The 14,708-nt window shown below is 52.6% G+C and overlaps 1 protein-coding gene across 1 annotated transcript in view; it reads left to right on the top strand.

Moving 5' to 3' along the window:
* The first annotated feature begins 7,498 nt into the window (after window positions 1-7,498).
* Window positions 7,499-14,708, top strand: part of SHISA6 (shisa family member 6) — a 247,855-nt gene continuing 240,645 nt past the window's right edge. Inside the window, exon 1 of the mRNA XM_035561924.1 lies at window positions 7,499-8,169. Coding sequence (XP_035417817.1) covers window positions 7,499-8,169 — 671 coding nt within the window. The remainder of the gene's footprint in view (window positions 8,170-14,708) is intronic.

Below are 14,708 nucleotides of genomic sequence, written 5' to 3'. Positions count from 1 at the left end.
CAGCCGCACCGCGGATGGGGTTTGGGCCAGCAGCTGCCCCTGCCCTCCTGGGGGCTCTGACTCAGCCGCAGGGCACAGCAGGATGGGAACAGCCCCAGCAGTCGCTGTCTGTGTGACACCCACTGTAACGGCCTCAGACTTTGTTTCCCCAGAACATGAGTTTCTCCTTAAAGAGCAATTGCAAATCCATGCAGCACAGCCTCCGTCTCTGTGTCCTGACTACAAAGCAAGCCTGAGAGGCTCAGCATAAAACACAAGAATCCGATTGTTTTGACAAGCTGTGGACTCCACTTTATCAGCCTTCTAGTCCCACAATACCTACAGCCTGGCCTACTTTTGCTGAACAACTGCTCTGTTTTCTATCCTGTCCCATCCTATCCTATCCTGTCCTGTCCTGTCCTGTCCTGTCCTATCCTATCCTATCCTATCCTACCCTATCCTATCCTATCCCATCCCATCCCATCCCATCCCATCCCATCCCATCCGACTTCTTGTCTGTAGGATCCTACTCTGTGCCCACTACTGTAACTTCTTTGGATCCTCAAGTACAATAAGCAGAGTGCCTGCCCCCTCTTCAGGAAATACACACACAATTAAGCATCTTATTTGGTACATTTTGTTTTGTTTTCTGTGTTTATGTTAATGAGGACCCCCGGGCAGTAGCAAGGAGGCAATGATCTTTAACCACTGGTGGGAGGTCGTTCTGGGTACCCAGCTACCCATGCAGGAAGAGAGATTCCTTACTGATCACAAGTGATAGTCTGAACTGTCACTTCTGTGATTGAGAAACTAAAAGGAGCAAAGAATGGAGTGGCAATCCTGACCTACAGATGATGCACACTAGTTGCGCAGCCTCCGAGCAGGCTGAACCCTCTCTGTGAACCATTCAACTGCTTCCCTCTGCTCAGCATCAGCTTTGCTTGCTCAAGTTCAGCTGAATCACCTCTTTATCCCTCACAGGCTGTTGAACATCTTTTCCAAACAAGAGGAATTCCTTCCCTGACAGAAACACTGGCTGTAGCAGTCAAGTGTTCAGGTAATGTTTAAGACGCAGCAGTTGATGCCCAGGGTGTGACTTTACCACTTGCGAGTTGATGCACTTCCAAGGTTTCCATTGAAGTGCAGGAACGCAGAGGAGCTGCTGAAGGGTGACCTTCGAAGGCCCTCCCAGCTAGGGTGATGCTGTCAGAGGAGCAGGCAGGCAGCTCTCTCCAGGATAAATGTTCACCACAGTTGGTGGGAACTCATAGCTGTGCAAATGGCTGGTCATAATGCAAAGCTTTCTGAAACACAAGTGACAGCAGAAAAGAAGGCTGCCGGGAAATGCTCCTTGTCTGCTCCATGGCCACAGAGGCAGCTGTGAGTAATTTGTTGTGTTCAGCTTGCATGTCCCAACTAATACTGTATGACCCCTGTGGTCTGGCTTCCACCCTCTTTGTTCATTCAGCGTAGATATCAGAAAACCAGACACCAATACATGCTGTTTAAGTCCAGAGGCTGAGCAATTGAACCTAATCACTCAAGTCGATGACTTTCTTTTCTGTGAATGAAGGAGTATAAGCTGAATTTGCTGGGGCCCAAAAGTCTTCAGGATTACAACAAAATAAAGGATTTTTCTTATGTGCTAGCAGCTGGGAGTGCCCTACCCACAGCTCTCCTGAGATGCTGTCTGAGCCTGTGCTGTCACTGGAGCCCTGGGTGAGGGGGGTATGGCCACAGGGCTTGCTGAGCTCCAGGCCAGGAGACCATCTCAGAGAGGAAGCTATCTGAGGCCTGTAATAATCAACACCAAAGTTAATAACTCTCATTCTGAGTTATCATCTGCATCCAGCCCACGGCTAGGTAACGATTGTGCAAGGTGCTGAATGTGTTCTATCTGGTTCCTTCCATCTGCTTCTCTGCTGACCAGGACAGTTTCTCCTGGCTCAGACGGATTGGTGATGAAGCGTATTGAGCTGTAGGGTAATCTGAGTGGAGGAACAACTGCGAGGACTGCCAGATCCAATGGGAGAGTCAGATCTGTTGGACGTTGATGGAGCGGTGACCTGCTAGGTGCTGAGAAGAGTAGGAGCCAGCCCGTGTGTTAGCGAGGGAGGCTGGTGCCACAATGGCAAAGGAAATAACAGCGACATTAATGATGTGAAAGAAAACTTGCTGGTTTCCTTCCCATGCACATGTAGCAGGATAAAGGAAGCTAACCACCAGTACCCAACATGGGGGCAAGATACCTGCATCCATCATCTATCTGCTACCACTCAGCTGGCACATTGTCCTCAACAGGCTGACAAAGATCCAGCCTGTGGCAAAGACCCAGTCTGCAGTGACAAAAGCAGAAAGCCCACACAGGTTGTAATGTCTTTCCGTTGCATGGCAGATACCCGTAAAGGACAAGAAGCCCATGCCGAAGCCTCAGTATTCTCGTCTGTATGCCTGGATCCTCAGGGGATGCCACGCATCGCAGTGAATAGTGGGACAGTCTCCCTTGGGCTAAATTTTCTGTTACCACCAAGAAGGCATCACAAGATTTCACAAAGCACAGACACACTACTGGGTGAATTCCCTCCGGGTGAAGCAAGGCTCTGGCAGCTCAGAAGGGACAGCAGGACTGACCTCGGAGCTGGATCTCTGCACACAGAGGAAGGAGCAAAATGCCTCTGGCACCCCTACACCAGTGTTGCCATGCAAGTATATTTTAGAGGAGTTCAAACCAGGAGAAAAAGCAGCAGAAGATGAACGTGTGAGCTGTGCAGGCATCGGCACTGTTCCCGGCCAGGCCACAGGACGTTACTGGAGGAACCTCATGGGTCTTGGTTGGTCAGCTTTGTGTCAGAGCTTCTTCCATGAGGAGAAAATACCAAGCCTACTTCTGCCCACCTGACAACAGGCCTTTGGGTCTGCAGAGGAGCAGTGGTAAGAGAACCTTCTGGAGCCTTCTCTGTAAGCAAACCTGGAGGAATAATGAAGAATCAGGCATTTGCCGGAGAAGTTTCTTTGCATCTGTTGGTCCACATGGACATTTCAAGTGAGTGCATTGATGAGCTGCCGAGCCAAAGCTCTGGCTGGTGCCAACTCGTGAAGCCCCCCCGGGAGTGCTTGGCTGTCCAGGCTGGTGGCACCTCCTGCTGCTGACACCATCACAAGCAGCAGCAGCATCTTCATACCCCAGGTGGCACAGGTGGGTGCCTGCCACCCTGTACACATCTGCCAATGGCCCTGCAGTCACTTCTCCAGTCCTGCTGAGACAGAAAACGGAGGCTTGAGTGCTGAGAATGCTCCAAAGACAGGCACACACATCACTGCTGTGTGGCATCACGAGCCCGCGACATCCACTGCCACAGTGGCTGGCTGGATAGGAAGAAGGAGAAAGAAGATGTTCCCACTGGTAAAGATAACCACAGTTCCTCAAACTATACAAAACCATATAAAACACGGAATTCTCTCAGGCTTCAGGGAATAAAACACCTGCTAGAGGCTGATGAAATGCCCCTTTTTCTGAGCTAGTTTCTTGTCATTTCCTCAGGAGGCTGCTCAGGACACTGCAGAAGGAGTGGATCCCGTTTGGTACTGCCTATTTTGCTTCCTGACCCCTGCCCCCTCAACGTCCACCGTCACTGCTTTTGCTCCCCTCACATCTCCCCATCTCGTTTCCATTCACTGCCTGTCCTGTCTCTGGGACTAGGCAGCCTTCTGCTTAAAACAGACGTGGGATCCACCCTATACCTCCGCTACAATCATAAAACAAGCCCACATCGAGTCAAGCAAGAAAGAATTCAGCTTCATAGAAATAATCCCCCAAACTCCTATTATTAGCTTTTTGTAGCTACATTAATTTTAGAAGAAAAATTAGGTCCAAAGTGCTGAGCTCATTTTAATAAAGACTCACGGTCACAATTTAATCCCCTGACGAGGAAGAATCAGCTTTTGAGCACATCAGACTCATTACAAACTCCTCACAAAGTCATTAGAGTCCTACAAGTGGTGGCAGGGAAAACAGGCTAAAGGTGAACGAGTCTGTGCACGGATCGGATTAAACAGAAGTTACTGGACCTGCACTTCCCTTCACTGCCAGCAGCCGCGGGATTTCCAGGAGAGAGATGAAAGCACCCAGCAAACAAGCCAACAGCTCTGAAACAGGCACGCTGATAAAAACAACCGGGGAGGATGGGACTTGAGACAAACCAGAAAGTGCTGGAGATTTCGCAGTGTTTTCCAGGTGGGGATGGAGCCAGGGAGCGGGGCTGTAACCGGAGTGCCCTGTCTTGGGCATCTTGTCACTGCTGTCATGGGTCAGTGTGGGGCAGGGTCCCTTCTGCTGCATGCATCTCAGCCACTGTCCTTTCCTTCTGCAGCCAGCAACGAGCTGCAAGCCCCAGGAAAGTCCCAGACATCCAATAACACACCTCAGTGACGGTTTCCTTCCTTCCACATTCGCTTTAGCTCTTTCCATCCCGTTATTTTGGCTCAGGGCAAGGCAACGGGATCATGAAGGAGATCTGCGGCGACTTTGTCCTTCATTAGCACGCATATTGGTGGTGATAAATGGAGCGGGAGGAAGCAGAGGCACCTGGGTGTTTCGTCATGGCCTCGCTCCGACATGGCCCAAGCAGCACCACAGGATGGGGAGCCCAGACCTCAGCCAGCATTGGAGTTCTGTGCAGGCACACTAAAAGAGGCGAGTCTCTGACCCAAAATATTCTGTAGAGCAGAATACTTAACACTTGGTGCTCTTCTCCAGGTGATATCATTTTGCTAGGCATTTTCTATGTCACTGTAACACTCGGCATAAGGACAGAGGAGTCTTGAGACAGTTTATGTCTCAAGAACTATGGATCTGGACTCCCTTAGGCAGGCAGCCTTGCCCATGTGGGAGAGGATGCTGGGTTTCCTCTGGTGGTGACTCCTCTCCCCAGAGCGGTGCCTCTGCACAGACCTCAGTCCCTGTGCAAGGGTGCAGGAAACAACCCGATGAGAAGAAGATGCAGATTTGTCCATCCCAACCTCACGCGCCTTGCAAAGCACCCACCTTAGAGAAGCAGAGGCAGGGGGCAGAGTTTCAAGGCAGCTCTGGGCTAAAGATCCTTGCCAGGGTGATTTTAACGAAGCCATGCCGGGGAGCTGGAAGACCTATAATGTTTGGAGATGGCCTCCCAGTAGGAGCCAAACCCGCTGCTTCCTCCTCAGAGAACAAGTAGGAACGAGTCTGGTTTGCAGCCTTTCACATAAGGTTTTATGGGATACCTAAAATAGGAGCATTGTCCCCAGAGGGAGGACAGATGAGCTGGGCTCACAGCATGCAGGGTTCAGAAGGGCACTGGTGCTAAACCAGCTCACACTGACGCTCACCTGGGTGGTGACATGCGACATGGGGCTCAGGCTGCCTCCTCCTGCCTCCCTTGAGTTCGGGGTCAGCTGATGCTGAGGCCTGGGGACCCCAGCCTGTGATTTACCAGTGCGACCTGGGCATGTCCGCAAAGCCCAGTGCTCCTAGGGCAGAGTGGGTCTTCTCGAGGAAGAAAGAGACTGTCTGATTTCCCCAGTCAACCCCAGCACCGGAGCAGATCGAGATGGCAGAGCTAAAGCTTTCTTTGCCAACCTCACAGCCTGTGGGCTCTCCTAAGGGAGTCTCCAACCACGAGCTGTGGGCATTTAAACCTATGTTTAATGAGTCACAGCGTGATGTACAGGGGAGGAGACTTTTCAGGGGTGGTTTCCCTAGTCCTCCTTCTCCCCCTACACCAGCCTCCCCACGTCCCTGAAAGCCGCTTGTCTGCAACTGCGGGGCATTGTTTCAGCTCCGTCTGCGTGCGCTCCTCTTTGCTGTGATTCCTCTCTGTCCTCTGCATGTCCTTACAGCTGGCAGTGCCTTGTATGCCTTCAGAAAATGTTTGTAAAGGCTTTAGTGTAGTTTGCAGTGGGACATTGGGGAAGCACCAGTACTTTGAGGAAATTCTGGCGTGGGGGTCCAGCTGCTCACAGCACTGAAATCGCCTGTGCTTGCAGGAAGCTTGCTCAAAGATACCTTAAAAAAACAGTGGTGGCTGTGCCTGGGTCACTCTGGACACGTATAGCCCATTGCTAGCCCATCCGAAGGCACCCCCAATCACCCTGGAGAGGAATTGGTTCAGAGACGTGGGGAGTGCATTGGCCAGGTTGGGGGATGCCTTCTCTGCCCTGACGGGAACAGCTGAGCCCACACAGCAGGGACCTGGGACACAGCTGGGCTGGGTGCAGGCTGGTGTAGCAATTGCCGAGAAGCCTGGGGAGGCATCTCCCTGCACAGGGGGTGGCAGGGCCATGGGGCAACGCCTGGCAGCACTGGGTTCTGCTGTGGGTACTGCCCCGGGACAGAGACCTCCAGAGGAGGTGATGGAGCTCTGCCCCTGAGCTGCCTGGGGCAGTCCTGCTCGGACACCCGGGCTCCATCAGCCCCAGCAGCCCACGCCTGTCTGTAGGGCTCCGCGCAAACAACCTGTACGCGTTTATAGGGCCTGCTCACACACACTTAGGGGCCCCACATCCCACGCACTCCAACAGAGAATGTAACCATGCGTCTGTCCCCAGGGTCCCTAAAACCCACACACACCTACAGGGTCTACGTAGCCCTCAAACTTTTGCAGAGACGACCACGTTCCCTGCCTGCACTTCTGGGGACTGTAACCTCACACCTGAACACCCAGCGCACACACTTCTAGGGACACACGGACTGCACACCTACACCCCCTGCACACCCCTCTGGTCACCGCCGTCCCGTGCACGCCCACAGGGACGGCACAGCCCGGCGGAGCCGTGTTCCCCCCGCCCCCCCCCCAAGCCCCCCGAGCCCACGGGCACCGCGCACAGCCCCGCGGGGCCCAGACCCCGCACAGCCCCGCGGGCACGGCGACCCCAGCCCGCACCCGGGGCCCCGGCGGCGGACGGGCCGGGGGGGTGGTGGGGGGTGCGCGGTGCCCCGGGCGGGCCGGGGGGCTCGGGGGGGGCTCGGACCCGGCCCGTCGGCGTGCGGTGACGCCGGCCCGGAGTGATGTAAGGAGCGGGCTCGGCGCCGGTGGGCGGGCTTAATCCGGAGCGGCTCGGCTCGGCACGGAGCGCGGGCAGCCCGCCTGCTGCTCGCGGCCGCGCTGCGGTCCCGCTCCGGCATGGTAAGGCCGTGGGCGGGGGGCGGGCGGGGGCGGGCCGGGCTGCCCGGGGCGCGGCGCGCTCTGACCCTCTCCCCGTCTCTCGCAGCCCCTCGCCGGAGCAGCGCCGGCCCGCGCGGGACCCCGCCGCCTCCAGCCGCGCCCCGCCGGGCTCCGCCGGGCTCCGCCGGCATGAAGCGCCCGGCGCCGGGCGGCCGCCGCTGAGGAGCCCCCCGCGGCAGCGGCAGCGGCGCCCCCGCGCCCCATGGGGCAGCGCCGCGGCCGCTGAGCCCCGCGCCCCCCCCCCCCCGCCCGCCGCCCGCCGCCGCCCCCGGCCGCTCCCCGCCGCCGCCGCCGCCCCCCGGCCCCCGCCTCGCCCCGCCATGGGGCCGCGGCACCTGCTGCCGCCGCTACTCCTGCTGCTGCTCGCCCTGCAGCTCCCGGCCCCGCCGCCGGCCGCCCAGGCGGCCGGGCCCCCCCGCGCCAAGGGCAACCGGACCCAGGGGGCGGCGGCGCCGCGGCGGACCCCCAGGCCGGGCAAGGAGCTGCTCAACCAGACGCTGGCGGGCCCGGCGGCGGCCGCCCCCACGGCGCTGCCCGGGCGCGGTAAGGGCAGGACGCCCCCCGGCGGCGGGGGCGGCGGCGGGAGCTCGGCCCCGGCGCACGAGACGTGCTGGGGGTACTACGACGTGAGCGGGCAGTGGGACAAGGAGTTCGAGTGCAACAACAGCCTGACGGGCTTCCGCTACTGCTGCGGCACCTGCTTCTACCGCTTCTGCTGCAACAAGCGCGCCGAGAAGCTCAACCAGAGCCTGTGCCGCAACTACAAGAGCCCCGAGTGGGCCCACCCCACCACCGCCAGCGGCGCGCTGCCCGCCGACGGCAGCAACGGCGCCGACGGGGACGCGGACAAGTACGACCCGGACAAGGACAGCACCAACGCCACCGTCTACATCTCGTGCGGGGCCATCGCCTTCGTGCTCATCGCCGGCGTCTTCGCCAAGGTGGCCTACGACAAGGCGCGGCGCCCGCCCCGGGAGATGAACATACACAGGTGCGATGCCGTCCTCCCCCCGCTGCCGTCTAGGGATGCCCCTTTGCCCGAAGGTTCCCCCGCTGCGCTGCCTGCCCAAGAGTTTTCCCTTTGCGCTGTCTGGCTAAGGGTTCCCCCATTGCACTACCCGTTCCGCTGTTCCTCCTCTCAACCAGCGGTCCGAGGTCTTCCCATCTGCGCAGCCTGTCAAAGAGTTTCCCCTTTGCCCCACTAGTCCAAGCATTTTCCCTTTGAGCCAGCTGTCCGAGCATTCCCCTTTCGCACTGGCTGACCGAGGGTTCCCCAACAGCACTACCCGTCCAAGGGGCACCCCTCCAAACTATGTGTCCAAGGCTTTGACTCATGGCCACTGCCTGGCCATGAGTTTCCCCCCTGCGCCACCCTTCCAAGCATTTCTGCTTTCCACTGGCTGTCTAAGGGCTCCCCTTTTGCCCCTCGTGGCCAGGTGATCTTCCATGGCACTGTCGCTTTCGAGGGTCTCCCCTTGAGCCACTCACCCCAGGTTTTCCCCTTTGCCTGGGCTGTCCAAGAGTTCCCTCTTGGTGCCACCCAACGAAGGATTTTCCCTTTCACCATCCATCCAGGGCCCCCCCTTGGCGCTGTCTGTCCAGGCACCACCTCACCCCTTGACCCATTCCTCCCGACCCCCTCCAGCTTCAATCCCAGGGACCCATCCCGGTGCCCCCCTCAGCTCCCCCCAGCCGGGGAGCACTTTCCCCTGCCCTCCACCACTCCCCTCAGCACCACCACTGCTGGCCCCAGGGGGGGCTCTGGGGGTCCCCAACCCCATGGGTCCCACCCTTTAGGCCTTAGGAGAAGCACCCGTGGGGCAGCCGGGGAGAAGTTGAAGAAACGTGCAGGCAGTTGCTCTGCGTCCTCCCACCAAGTGTCTTTTGCCGGGCATCCCCAGGGGTATTAGGGAAAGCAGTGGTAGCAGGGAGTGTGCTTTTTCTTCCATTGCTTTTTTTTCTCTCTCTCTTTTTCCCCTTTAAATCAGATAACTCAAGCTCATAGTCCTTTCTGTCTGACTGCTAGGGAAGTAGTTTGATATCCTTTCCTCATTGCTGTTTTAACATTTTTAATAAGAGAAAACTCTTTTGATGTGTCAGAGAAAAGCCTGTTTAAAAGCAAAAGCTCGGGCTTCCATTATACTTCTCCTTTTGGACAAACACATGTACGTTCTCAGCTCACATTCAAGTCCCTTCAAATGGCGTGTACTTCTAGTGTGCTGGGAATCCAGGAGGTTCCCATGTTTGAACATAAATTGTCGAGGAGCTTCTTTATAAGAACAGCTGTGAGCACATCAGTGAGAAAAGTCCTTGCATCTTGCAGATGATGTTCCATAGAAATTATTTTAATTAAGAACTTTTAATCAAAACAAGTAAAACCTTGGATCATATTTTTGAGACTGAACTTCAAACGCAGTCAACAGAGTCTGAGGGGAAGAATTTTAGCTTTTTACACTGAAAAAAGAGGTGACTGACGCAGTTTTTATTTATTTGGGAAGATGTGTTTTATTTAGACTCCTTGCTTTATAAGCCCACACACACGGGGGTGCCGGCTGGTGTAAATTGCCGTTTCCTCAGTGTAGCCAAAAAGTAATGCTGCTTTACACTTGCTGAGGGTTTGGCCCATGTATTCCACCACAAACCCCATCACTGCAGGAAAATAACTTTGCAATGTTAGAAATATTGTAATACCTCTTTGGTCACTTGTGTCTGTGCGGGTCCTAAAAACAGCATAGTCAGAAAATGGGCTCTTTTAAGTATTTTCTTGACTAAGGGCTAGTTCCCCAGCTGTCCAGCTCATTTGGCTTCAAGGCAACTTTGCCTGTGCATTATCTTCACACTAAATTTGGAGATCTGGCTCGCGTGCCCATATGTTACTTTTGCTCTAGCTCCAGTGAGCTATGGGGTTGGCTCCTTTGAAATCAGAGACAGTGTTGCCAGACTTGTCTGAATTATTCCTGATGTTTTCATTTCTTTGATGCTTGCTTTTCTTTATTTAGATAAGTTCTGGTGAAATGATTCACCTGTGTGTAGAAGTATGAATGGCAGATTGAGTGCTTGGAAAGCTTGACTTTCGGTGCATTTTAAGGAATTGATTGACTTCTATAATATGGTAGCTGGTAAAAGATTATACCTTTCAGAGCTGTGTTACCTGAACTTGATCAACATTGCACGACGGTTTAAATATTATGAAGTGCATTTCCAGCAGACAGGGTCTGCACCGAGGAATAATGCTATCTGTGCTCTAAGCAGAATGTAAATGTGTGGAGTGGAATGGTTTGTCTTTGTTTGCTTCTGAGAACTGCTGCTGAGTAACAGGGAAAGAGAAAACCAGAATGTAGTCAGATATTTATATCTGTTTGAGGCTGTGTCAATTGGAGTTAAGTGTAACATCCAGAATAATTCACTGTAGGGATGACATGTGCGTTAAATCTCCGTGTGCATCCCACCAAAACCTCTGGGATGAGGAGAGCAAGAGTTTAAACAGAAATCCTCACTGTCCTAGAAACAGCCCATCGTGAGCAGTATCCTACACGCAGGGAAGATTAAGCAGGACCCCCCCGCACTTCAGCATAAGCAAGATCTTGCTTTAAATTTCATTTCATCGTAAATGGTTGGTTAGCAGAGCTGTGTGTAGATGCTGTTTCTCTGCTACCTTCTCATCCAGCTTTTACAGAAAATCCTTATTAACTCTGTTAGAAGGAACGTTTTGATGGAGGCAGAGCTCATTTTTCTGTCTTTTGATAGAAAGGAGGGTTTACAAATCCACAGGAGAACCGTCACTCTCATGTGGAATGAAAGGCCGACTGTGCGCTGCGATATGCGTGTGCATTTCAGAGCTGAAGATCCGCTCCTGCTTTCAGGCACCACCATGCACCTTTAAAGCAGAGGCGCTGCTGCGATCCCGGGCAGAGCAGTGCCAGGAACTGATACTTAGGTTCATTTGTAAGAGCAGTAAGTGGAAGTGCTTTGGAAAACAGGAGCTGAAATATTCATATTTTACAGAAACACTTGGAACGTTTTAAACACGGCTGATTTTTTGATGATTATAGGATCTTTCAGCCTGACCATATGTGACTGCCTCTTGTCTGGATCTTGCTCTGGAGTTACACAGCCAGAACTGATGCATGCTGGGCTCCAGAGAGAAATTGGGGCTGATTTCTGAGAGTTATACCGAGCAATGCTTTGCCTGCTCTTAATCTCTGATTGCAGGTTTGTTTTCGTCAGTTTGTCAGTTTTTTTTTTTTTTTTTTTTTTCTCAAGCATTTCTTAAGTGAGCAGACTATTTGCTTTATTTTCAGTGCAGGAACGAGTTAGGGAATCTTGTGCAGTGAACGAGGACCAGCTATTTGTTTTCAAAGCTGGTTATGTTCTATAGCAAGGAGGGGCGACCCAGAAATACTTTCCTCCCATGGTCATGACCCTAAATCCCCGCGCTACAGTACATAAATAATTCACTGTTAGTACTATCGCTCTGTGACCCCTATTTAGCCCTCAGCAGCAGGAACCATTGCACTCATTGCTCAGTTAGGAATGCACAAATTGGAAAACTGTTTATAGTTTACAGCTAGGGTTGGAAATGTTAGTGATTGCTTGCCGCATGGACAGCCGAAGCCTTTTGCTTGCGAGCCAGAGAGAGCTAGTGGCAGTGGTGGCCCCGGGGCGGCGGTGGAAGCCCAGCTGTTCTTGCGTAGCTGTGAGAAGCAGCGCTGGGATTTTTCCCACCAAATGAGCTCTGTGCTCTGCTAAAAGGCCGCTCGCTCGCTCCATCCAAGCACGGCGTGTGTGCGATGAATGTTTTGGCTTTTGAAAGGGAGAAGGGACACAGGCGCCTTCTGCTCGGAGCGCTTCACGGTCCCCTGCTCCCAGGGCGTCTTTGTTGCTGCAAAGAGGAAAGGTATTTGTGCTCCTCTTTTCTTCAGTCCCTGCCCGCGCATCCTCCGCTCTGTGAATAACAACAGTGACTGTCTCTATAAATGAACATCCTTTTCCCAAGTAGGCCCTGGTTGTTAAATTGATCCGTTTCTTGCCATTTTCACTCCGCAGCTCTGAATTTCAACAGGAACTGGAGGCAATGAATCTGTTTGTCCACAGACCCAGGAACGTGGTGTGCATGGTTTTGCACAAAGCTTAAATACAGGAGGTTTTCTCTTCCTGCAGGGTGCCCCTCACCACGGCTCTCGGACCCTGTGATTGCCAGAGGAGTCACTGGAGGGTAGCTGGTTTCAGCCCTCTTTACAAACAGCGGATCTTGTCACAGCTACCTGTCTCTTGGCTTAGTTTTGTGAATCGCGATCACAGCTGGCTCATCCAGCTCTCCTCTCCACCACCATGCGTTGCTCGAGCCAAGCAATCAGACCTCATACCTCCCCAGGGCAGGGAGAGTGCTGCGAGCACACGTCTGGCCATGGGGATTGCATGGAGAAAATTATTTCTGTGATTCTGTCATTGTTTTCTTGTTCTTCCTGCTGTTTTTATGCTCTGCTTATTTTTACTCCACTCTGTCTCATTCAACCGACTCGCTCATGTCCCTTTCAGCTGCTCCTTGCCCTGCTTTGTATCCTTTGTTCCTGATGTTTCTTAGTCTCGGTCGTGTTGCCTCAGAGCAGGTGCCCATGACTAGTCCTGCTTCCAGCCAGCACCGCCTTGTGTAGCTGCTGTAGCTCCTGGCGGGGAGAAGCCCCGAGCCTTCTGCTGTTTGACAGTGATGGGCTGCCCCTTCCCAGCGAGCCCAGCCAGGGCAGGATATGTGCACCTATGTGTGGTGTACCTGGACAACCCCTCCTTTCTTTTGCTTCACTTACATGTACTGGGGAAGCCTTGGTCTGAAGCTCTGATCACAGTTTGGTAACTGGGTTTTGCCATGCTTTCCACACGAAATCTGCTTTGGAAAGCCTTTGGTAACAGCACAGAGACTCCGGCTGCCCCTGAGTTTTCTCCTTTCTTTTTGAACTTCTCCGAGCAAGAGAGGCTGCTTTCAAAAACCGTGCTCCCTCCATTGAATCCTTTCAGCGTCTCTGTTTCTCATATATTTGATATTTTTCTGCTTTCTAATTAACTTCCTCTATTAGTAACCCTCCATCACAAGGTGCCAAGGGAATCCAGCCCAGCTCTGAACTTGTTTTCTTTTAGTCTCATATCCTTAACTACCAGTTGATCTCCGTGTCTTTGGAGATCAGAAGCCTTTTAAAACTTCTGTTTCACATAAGAAGATCTAAACCTTATCAGGAAAACCAGATCATGGTGTTTTTTTGCCTGCCTTTGCCCCTACTCGCATGGGCAATCTGTATTTCCTTAGATCTGGGTGCTCTGTATTGTGCTGAGGTCTCAAATATCTCATTACCCAGGCAGATAAGCCTGAAATTCTTTCACAGCAAATAATTTGCTGGGCTTTGGCCCTTGCCCCAGTCTCCTTTGTTGCAATGACAGGGACTTTTAGAGAAAGTAGAGTCTGCATCAGTAAGTTTAAAGTCCTTTAGTTGTACCTACAACACAGGCTTTGGTGCAAAATAGACGTCTTATGCAGGAAACTGCTTCTGTGTGCAGAACAACTGGCCTGTCTTTCAAAGTGCTGCACATCCACCAAGTGCTCTCGTTGGCTTTGTGCGTGCAGACACACGAGCACAAACAATAGCACACTGTAAAACTGTACCAGGCCTAATTCCTGTAGATTTTCATCATTCTGGAATACATGCTATTTTTATTTTACCTTCTTTCTCCAACCAGGATGAGTGGTGAGTTCCTTTTCTGTACAACAGCACTGCTTCCAGCGCTTTCCAGCACCCAAGTCTGCTTTCCCGGGCATGCCGCTTCACTAGGCTCTCCCTTGTGCTCTGGATGAAGCCAGGGAAGGCTGGCACCGAGTCAGGAAGCTTCAATTTTTACTTTTTAATGACAAAAGCTTTGCATAACAGTCTTTCTCTTTGGACCCAATGTGTCACTTCCCGAAGGTTTTCATATTATCCGTTGTTGTTCAGTGATTGTAGCAAATTCCTTGCCCACGTCACAATAAGAGCTGGACTTAATCAATGTGTATATTAATGCTAGAGATGTAAACTGCTTGAGTAATGTGTTCAGTTTAAGCACTGCTGGCATTTAATATCCTAGATACAGAATGAAGAACCTGTCCCAGAGACAGGAGCTTTATTTTCCTGTTGCTGATTCCACCTCACATTTAAAGACAGGAGATACGATGAGCTCACAGCGAGACTTGTGTTCTTGTTTCAATATAACTCCTATGCCTCTTCTGTTTCAGCAGAAGGGTATGTTCCACATACCTACCTCCATACAGTGGATGCAGATATATAATGTAATTATATCACTTCTGTGTTAGCTTTGAGTTCAGCAGGAATACGTCCGGCCTCATTCTTTTGTCATAAACGGGAATAAGGATCCGGCCCCTAGTATGTCTGTAGTTAAGTTTTCAATGAAATTTTTTATTAAAGATGGCCTAAATTCCAGAAGCTTCATAGATAGTTGTTTTTCAGAAGACATCTGACTTTTCCTTCTTACATTTATTTTTAAGAAAGA

Source organism: Cygnus atratus, chromosome 18 (genome assembly GCF_013377495.2).
Source record: "Cygnus atratus isolate AKBS03 ecotype Queensland, Australia chromosome 18, CAtr_DNAZoo_HiC_assembly, whole genome shotgun sequence".
NCBI lineage: Eukaryota > Metazoa > Chordata > Aves > Anseriformes > Anatidae > Cygnus > Cygnus atratus.
The sequence above is the reverse complement of the archived record's forward strand: the minus strand, read 5'-3'. Positions and strand labels throughout refer to the sequence as shown.